This window comes from Arachis ipaensis, chromosome B02 (assembly GCF_000816755.2).
Source record: "Arachis ipaensis cultivar K30076 chromosome B02, Araip1.1, whole genome shotgun sequence".
Lineage (NCBI taxonomy): Eukaryota > Viridiplantae > Streptophyta > Magnoliopsida > Fabales > Fabaceae > Arachis > Arachis ipaensis.
Window position 1 is genome coordinate 19,693,494 of NC_029786.2, and position 9,293 is coordinate 19,702,786.

General features: G+C 32.8%; 1 protein-coding gene across 1 annotated transcript; it reads right to left on the minus strand.

Annotated features, from left to right (window-relative positions):
• LOC107626915 lies at positions 203-9,293 on the minus strand. The gene is made up of 7 exons (XM_016329805.2): positions 8,577-9,293; positions 7,963-8,245; positions 7,326-7,873; positions 7,163-7,230; positions 6,327-6,622; positions 3,121-3,179; positions 203-319 (listed from the first exon to the last, which is right to left on the minus strand). Exons 1-7 carry the CDS (start codon positions 9,291-9,293, stop codon positions 203-205), a joined length of 2,088 nt encoding a protein of 695 aa, XP_016185291.2.

Sequence of the window (9,293 nt, forward strand, 5' to 3'; positions counted from 1 at the left end):
CTAAACCCTAAAACCTAAACCCTAAACCCTGAACCCTAAATCCTAAACCCTAAAATCCTAAAATCCTAAACCCTAAAAACTAAAAAGAACACTAATTTCTAACATAAACAACAGCATCTGAAAAATATAAAATTAAAATGTCAAACACAAGAATATTCAGAAATACACCAAAAAAACTGAGCGTTACACCAATATCCTGTAGCTATACACCCAAAAAATTATCCCTTGCTGTTGATTCCCTGAACTGATAATTTATAACATGTCCATGATATTGGTTGAAATTTGGTTGCACCACTGATGCAGCATCAGAAAGGTTTAACTGAAAATAATAAACTTACATATTAGCAAAACTATTAACAAGAAAATTAAACTCAATCACCGCCTATTTAAAGAACATCGCTTTTATCTCGCTTAGAGCTTTTGTTTTCTTCTTTGAGGCATTTGCAATCTGTTTGTCCAACTTTGAACTTAGCCTATTTTTTGGACGTCCTCTTGTTCGAATCCTTGGAAGGATTTGAATCTCGTTAACGGATTCCAAGTTGGCATCTTCGTGAGATAACGAACATGTCCCCTTCCTTTTGGCTTTAGTTCTTCCATCTCAACCATGACGTTATCGTAAGCACGGTGCAGAATGTTAGTCAGCTCCTCAGATTCTGATGCAAATTCGCATATATTTTACAAACGAAACACCAATTCGTGAAACCTCTTGCTTCTTGGCTCCAACAATGGCTCGTCGTGGCTGCTCTTGATGTGTGTGTCACCTCTTTACCTTCTTGCTCCATCGTTCCAATATATATCTCGGTGACACTTGGGTTACTCGTTCAAAGCTTAACACGCTTAGGGCGTGATATCCCTATTGACTCGAATAATAAGCATTGGAATTTCACTTGGGCTTCTACTGAGTCGTAAGTAACCGCAAATTTGTTGAATATTGAGCTGGAAACTTGTTCTCCAACTTCATATACTGAATAGCCTAGAGCAGAGTTCGTTAATCTTGTGATGTAATTCTCCTTCCCTTTGAATTGTGCTTGGACTTCCCTAAACTTTTGGTGAGTGTACACATGTTGAAACTGAGTTTCAATGGAGGATTTTGTTACACACGGTATGACCGTGTGAAAATCTGCAGCATTTGATTCTCTCTCTGTTTGCTCCCTGCTTCCGAGGCAATTATCGTATTGTTTGACAAATTGGATAAGTGAGCTGTTCCAGGTAATGAACTTGTTAAAAAATGAATGCATGCTCTCGCTCCTTTGTATGCTTCTCATCCCGACCCAAAAGTGGTGATCCAGGTAAATTGGAACCCATATATGACGGTCTTCATAAAGATCTGCAAAATACACCCAAATAAGACTATAATGCACCCAAAAATATGCAATTTGCACCTCTGCTGCAGATTTTAAATGTCATTACCTGAAAGCCACTTGTTGTCCACAAGACCATATTTTAGCAGAAAATCATCCCAATTCCTATCAAATGATTCTTTGGTATGAGAGTTCCAAAAAACTTGGCTCATTTCTTGTTCGATTTCTGTGTGTCCCTTGTATCATTTAATTTGCTTGGAATCTTCTTCATGATGTGCCAAATACACCAACAGTGAATTGTTGTGGGCATACAAGCCTCGATAGCCCTTTGCATCAATGCACATTGATCGGTGAGAATCCCTTTCGGAGTATTTCCTCCCATGCAACAAAGCCAACATTGAAATAACCATTTGAATGATTCAATATCTTCATTTTTCATCAAAGCGCATCCAAGAAGTGTTGACTGACCATGCTGATTCACCCCGACAAAAGAACTACAAACCAGATTATACCTGAAACAGATTACGGTAAAATAGAATTAAAATCAACAAAATACACCCAAATAATGATTCTATGCACCCAAAAACCTCCAATATACACCTCTGCAGCAGAATCATAAAACAACATTAATTCATCATCATAAATCAGAACAGCATGTTACCTGTTTGTATTGTAGGTGATGTCAAATGAAATAATATCTCTGAATACTCACAGGCAGCTCTGCTCCTTGCATCTGCCCAAAAAGCAAGCTTAATAGACTGATCGTCCTCGAGTTCGAGCTCGAAAAAGAAATTATAATTCTTCTCTTTCATTCTTAATAAGTATTTTCCGAATTCTTTTGCATCCTCTTGTTCCGAAACATTCCGCACTTCTTTGATGATTTAATTCCTCACGTCTTTTTCGATAAAATTTAACTCGCAGTGACCCCCGGTTGCTGCAACAAATGATTGGAAATTTTTGCTAGGTATGATACTGGCTTCCTCGTTATTCTCTATTGTACGACGCACAAACATGCTTAGTTTCCTGTGCTGTTTGAGCATCTGTGCTTGATCTGGACAGCAAGAATATGAATGATGCAACACGACCTTCAAAATGATCCAAATACCAACATCCTTCAATACGTGTATATAAATTCTTGCAGGACAATTTAAACCAGCTGAGGGATTTGTCTTCTCGGTTGGAGATATTTTCGATTTCCATTTTCCCTCTCTGCTACGTGTAATCAATTGATTCTTAATTTCATTTCCCTTCTTATTTGTGTACCGAACTCTTGTAGAAAAACCTGCAACCTTTGAATAATGCTTGCTTGTAGAATTTTGCAGCATCTTCAAGGGTGTTAAAAGTCATTCCAACCTTGGGGACAAACTGGTCATCAACACCACAGAAGGTCTGCAAAAATACACTCAAAATACACCATATTAAAACAAGCATAAACTATAGAATGCAAATACAACTATGAAACCATTATCAAAAATAAGAAAATCATATTTATGAATTATAACTAAACAGAAACTAAAACAATTCAACTAAAATAATAAGACAATTCACCCTCCATCAGATGAAAAGTCACAAACTGTAAATGCATCCAAACGTTCCTGAAATGCACCCAATTATTACTGATCTACATCCGAATGTCTGATATAAAATGGACAAAATTCTTTTAATTCTAATGAGAACTAGTGCATTAGATTCAATTCAAACAAGGAAGAATAAACAGCAAATATCACAGGCAAGGTTCACGCATTATTCAGCTACACAATCGAAAACTACTAATCGGATTCAAATTCAGATTCAATTACTAACGAAAACTAAATCACACCTCAAGAACTTCATTGGATTCAGTTTCAAAATCCACTTCGCTCTGGTTCAGCTGACAATCTGAAATTGAATCATCCATTATCTTCAAAAACGATTTCACAGCTTGATGTCAAAAAACAATGGATAAACGCAAAATGAAAAATTTGAAGCATGTAAATGAAGAAGGAGAAAGCAGAGAGAAACGCACGTAAAAGAGGAAGGAGAAGGCAGAGAGAAACGCACAAAAGAGATCGAAGAGGTAAGGCAAGAAAACGCAGAAGAAATTCGAAAAAGAAGCGAAATCCTTTCGAAAAAGGAAGTTATATATTCGCGCGTTGATTGATTGAAAAATCTGTTAAAAAGGCGCGTGAAACATACATGCTATAAGAAGCGCGTTTTAAGGATAAGGGATATTGAGAACTTGTAAGATTTGTATAGTAAAAAGACTTGTACGTAGAGATTTTCTGTAGAATAAATTTAAAAATAATCATCACGCAGTATACTTCAATAAAATCTAACTTAATAGATAAATTAAAGACACATAGTTAAAATTTAAAAACACAATATATATGAAGTAAAAAAAAAAGTAACGAACATAAAACTTTATTCATTTCTATGATAGTATTGCATATAAATTCCATTGAAAAAAACACTAGGAATCTTAATTTGAACAAAATTTTTAAATATACAAGATTCTTTATATATTGTCAAATCATAATTTTATGACAGTATTATCTAAATCTCATATTAAAAAAATTGATAATAACAAAAATTTTAAAGCAATAACTGAAATTTTAAAATTTTACATTATACTATAATTTCGTATGTCATAGAAATTTAACGAATTTAGAGATGTTTTGTCGGTGATAATTTTTACGATTTTTTTTCATCCCTAATCTGTGACTCTAGAAAATATCTATCATTGTGCACATGAGTGAAGAATTCCTTTCCGTATTCCAAAATCCCATGCATGTTTTTCTAAAATTAGTGTTAATAAAAATATCTCATAATTACTCTATCTACACTTGCAACAATAATACACAATAGCGGGATTAGCCATTTTTCTTTTTCTTTTATTTCGTTTATTGTTTATTTATTTTTAAGTTTTTCCCTATCCTTCCTTCATTCTTCACCTCTCTAACAGGAATAAAAATAATTTTTTTTTCTTTTTTCTCACTACCATCCATTATACTACATAAACAACTCCTCATTCATATTACATTTTCAATGTTTTTATAATGCATATGATGCTTTTCACTTATTTGTAACCTAGAGTTTATATGACATCGTCCAATGTTCTAATATACAATTTACGTTCTTAGTATATTTAGTGAAATTCATAGTATTCAAGAGACACTCAAAATGAGCCGAAATAATTAACTTTACTATAAAATATTTGCTACAACGAGAAGTAATTGTTTTATTTATTATATTAGTAATTTGCAGCTTTTAGTATGAGGAAGGAACATATACTAATAAATGAAAAATATTCTTATTTTAGAGACATATCAACATAAAAAAACATTGAAAAAGATTTTAACCTTTTATAAATTGAAGTTCATTATGATTATTACAAACCACACAAAGAGAGAACGTGAGAGAGAGAGAATGGCTAGAAAAAATATGGCACATATAATTATAATATTGATGATCATTGGGATAGTTATTTGTTCTGCCAATGAAGAATTTCAGAAAACTATTGTTGAAGAACATTATACAACATTTTATCATATTGCTAGTAATAAGATGGGTGAGTGTATCAAGGATTGTGAGATACGCCATGAAAAGGATCAGGAAAAGAAGAAAAATTGCATTTTGGAATGTATCAAAGTTGAATGCATGAGACGCTATCCAAATGATAAAAAAAAGAGAATCACATGCATTGATGAAATCTATTCTAGGTATGACAAACGCTATAATGATGAGAATACAAACTTTTAGTTTATATTATATGTATTATATGAATATTTGATGTAATTGTTTCTGTTTTTTTTTTTTTTCTAAAAAAATAAAAATAAAGAGTCGCAATTAAAACTCAATGATTCATCGAGAAAGTTGTTAAGGTATTCACTTTTATAGCATAAAATACAAATGTTAAAAGATTTAGGTAAATTGTGGTCCTTTAGTTTGAAGTAGTATGTAACGATGTTTGAAACAATAAATATTTCAAAAGTTTATTTTAATTTTGATTTTTCAAATGAGGAGTGCTAGGGAGTTAGTAACTTTTGTGATTTGTAGCCATCAAGTAGTCATTAATGATGTTTTTAATGGTGTGAGATTTTATCTAATGGTGTGGGATTATTTATTTTTCTTTGACGGGTTACATGCTGGCCAGAATTTAATAAAGTTGTTAGCCTAGGCTTTTCTTTTTAAAATTGCAATAGAAGTTATGTTTTGTTGATTATGAGGTCGTTCAGTTTGAAATATAAAATGAAATAATATTTAAGCGATTTGAGAAGTAATTACAATATTTACTTTGTTGTTTTATACTTCAATTTTTTCTTGAGTTTATATAATCATATTGTGTTTTAGAATACAATGTTCTGAAATGGAAAAACTTTGACGAGGAAGCAATATAGTGTTGATTTTGGATGTACAATGCTCCTATATTTGTAATCTTTAGAGAGTGGTCTTCTTCAATGAAAAAAAAATTAGATGGTGTTCAGTGTTTAATCTCATTTTTTATTATTTTTTTTTATTTAATTTTGGTCTCACTTATAGAATTAAAAGTAAGAGAACACACTTTATTCTCAAGTGTTAAAAAATGGAGAGAATCCATTTTCGTAATCTTTACTATATTGCAATATAATTCAATTAATGTTTCAATATTTTAATTAAATTATGTTACATGTAATTTAAAATTAGCTGTCAAAGTCAATAATTTTCTAACTAACTAGTGTATGACCCCGTGCTCAGCACGAAAAAATTTATAAAAGTAAAAAAAAAAATATATGCTTCGATATTTAAAACAAAAGTACAAAATAATTATTATTTTAAGAAATTTATAAAATTATTATTAAAATCAAAGTTTAACTAAAAAAAGTAAGTAATAATTATTTTATATTTTTAAGCTAAAAAAATTATACAATGATAAAGAATTTAAAATAAAATTAAAATATTTACATTAGAATACTATTTTTTCAAAGACTTCTCTATAAACAACATTGATGGTTGAATTTGCAAATATTCCTACATGATTCATAAGTAAAACTTTTAAACCTCTCTTACTCTTAACTTTTGAAAGTGCCACATATAGTTGGTCATGTGTAAAAACTGGTTTGGGCAAGCACAATCCAACATAAGATAAAGTTTGTCCCTGAAACTTGTTAATTGTCATGGCAAACAATACTATTATAGGAAACTGTTTTCGTTGGAATCTAACTGGGACGGTTTCATTTGTTGGTACCATATTCATTCTTGGAATCAAAGCAATATGACCAACATTGTTACCCGTTAAGACTTTACATTCTATGACATGATTTCCAAACTTCCTAACTTGTAGCCTTGTACCATTACAAAGACCACTGGATTAGTCAATATTCCTCAGTAACATCACCGGAACACCAATCTTGAGTATTAATTTATGTGGAGGCAAATCAGAGCAATTTATGCTATTCAGTAATTCAGGACCATAGAGATCTAGCTGACTCTCCATATTCCCTTCATCCATACAAATGGAACCCGAACTAAGATATAATTTCCCCTCCAGGAATGATAGCCATCAGATGGTTGTTGACCTATTCAACGATGTCTAGTGTGGGAGCCAGTATAGTTCTTGCTTTGAAAAAATATTTTGAGGACATGTTTTCCAAAATATTTGGATAAGAAAAATGAACCAACTCATCAAATGCCTGGTCCGAAGAAGGAATAACAATATCTCCTGGAAGACATATCTCAGATTCACCATCCATATTGTCACCTATTAGACCATCACTAACTTTCAATAACCACTCACCAAATTGCTCTGTCTCATCTTGATCTGAAGCAGTCATTCCTACAGAGAGTCTCATATTTTTTGTTAGTTTGAGCACCTGACAAAACTTCCAAAGGTAAGACGAATTCACGGTTGAATGAACGATATCTTGTCTCGATCTTTGTGAAATGACAGGAAGAATTTGTCTAAAGTCTCCACCTAGTACAACAGGACAAATCTTTGCTATATGTTGGAGAACACCTCATGATATCACCCAAGCATTTATCAGGCACTTCATAGCAGTACCTACTAACCATTGGAGCCTCATCCCAAATTATAAGTTTGGCTTTCAACAGCAACATTGCTTGAGGGGAACCAGGTTTGATGTTACATACAGAATTCTCAGTTATATTCAGCCGTATTTTGAACTTTGAGTGTGCCGTTCTTCTATTGGGAAGAAGTAAAGATGCAATACCACTCAGAGCAACGTTTAACACTATATCACCCCTTGAGCGAATCTCAGCATACATAAGGTTCCAAAGAAATGTTTTTACAGTACCCCCATGACCATACACAAAGAAAAATCCCCCTTCATCACAATACACAGCTCTAACAATTTTATCGAATGCATATCTCCACTCAAGTGTTGCGATGGCTAACATGTCTGAGGCATTTTTCTTTAAATCATCCCTATTAAAGTTTAGCTCTTCCCTAATAACCCTTTCGGTTAACAAAGAACTATCAACTTCAGTTGTTAAAGGTATTGGAGGATAGTCTTTCAAGGTTTTACCATAGGAATGTAAGATCTTGTCTATATCCATTAAGCACAACTGCTTAATCTCATCATCTGACATTGTTAACTCTGCATATTATACGATACTATAAAAATTCAATCAAACTAAAAATGATCAATAAGGAGAACTTTTATCATTGTAATTAATAAAAACTCACCCCTCATGTTCATCACAACTCTCTGTCGATACAAAATATCATCTGAGAGTTCATGCCAACATCTATCCCAGACATGTTCTGGTCTTGAGATATTATTGGATGTTAATAGAATGACAAATAACCTCCTAACATATGATCCTGAGACCCATGAGCTTGCTTCCTTAATTGCATCAATGAATTCTTTGTCATCTTGCAAGAGTCTAAGGGCGAAGCATGCATCTCTATACATAGCATAAATTGTTCCTCCTACTGTTCTTATGTCTCGAAAACTCATACATTCTCTCTGAGTATTCAAGAGAAGTCGTTGGTAATATTCTTCAATATTTGCTGCAAAAAATTTGATTAAAATCCCACTTTTAAGTTGTTAAATGGATTAAGCTACGCTATTTTAATTATTATGTAGCTACACATCCGCATAAGAATAATTTTCCTAAAAAATATAGAAAAATAAAAAATTGTATAATCTACAGATTATAACTGTTGAAAGTTATTTGAACATTTATTTTCTAGTGTAGATAAATCGAATAAAATGGACGTGGGGTATAGGCTATTAAGATTTTAAATTTAAACCATTAAATAAGTAAGATCAAAATTGAATATAAACTCGTCATTACCTGTAGGTACATGAATCTTCCAATTGCGAAGCCTTTCTTTCGAGGAAACCACTTTGAAGAATCGTCCTTCCAAACAAATTTAGTTGAAAACTCAGCATAAGTCAGACTTCGAGCATAGGGATATGATATGTTCGCCGCCATCCATCCCAAAAACATGGACTTATGAGATATTACTCTTTCGACGATATCATTCACATTAGAAGTTTCACCATAAACCACATGTTGCTCATCCACCAAATGGAATGGAAGTCTAATCACAAGTGGTTCTTTCTCTTGGATTTCGTATCCAAATAGACGCCAGACTGCCTCACATGCCGAAATGTACTTACAATCGTAATAATTCCTAATTTCGTCAACAACTTGTGTGGCTTCTGACGGATCACCAGCATTGTATAGAGTAGCTGTTACGCGGTCATTACCCTCGTGTACATACTTAAACAGATACTTAATAGAACTTGTTTGGCATGTGTATTCCACATTTATGTGGCACCCGAACTTGAACAACAATTCTGGATTATACGAAATAATGAACTTATTGTTTAGTACACATTCCCTTTTCTTTACTGTTCGACCGTTATCAGTATGCCTATATTTGGAAAATCCGGCCTCATCAATGAGTGTTCGCTGTCTAAACTCTTTAGGATAGAACTTTGAACATGATCCATTCTTCATGCAAGGTGAATTCTTGTTGTACGGACCACATAGACTATATACCAT

Excerpts from the sequence above, each read along its gene's own strand:
- LOC107626915 (XM_016329805.2), bottom strand. The coding sequence starts at position 9,293 with ATGGTATATAGTCTATGTGGTCCGTACAACAAGAATTCACCTTGCATG. Across the intron at positions 7,231-7,325 it reads TTTGGGATGAGGCTCCAATG|GTGGAGACTTTAGACAAATT; the intron begins GTTAGTAGGTAC and ends CTGTTGTACTAG. Across the intron at positions 320-3,120 it reads AATCCAATGAAGTTCTTGAG|TTAAACCTTTCTGATGCTGC; the intron begins GTGTGATTTAGT and ends TATTATTTTCAG.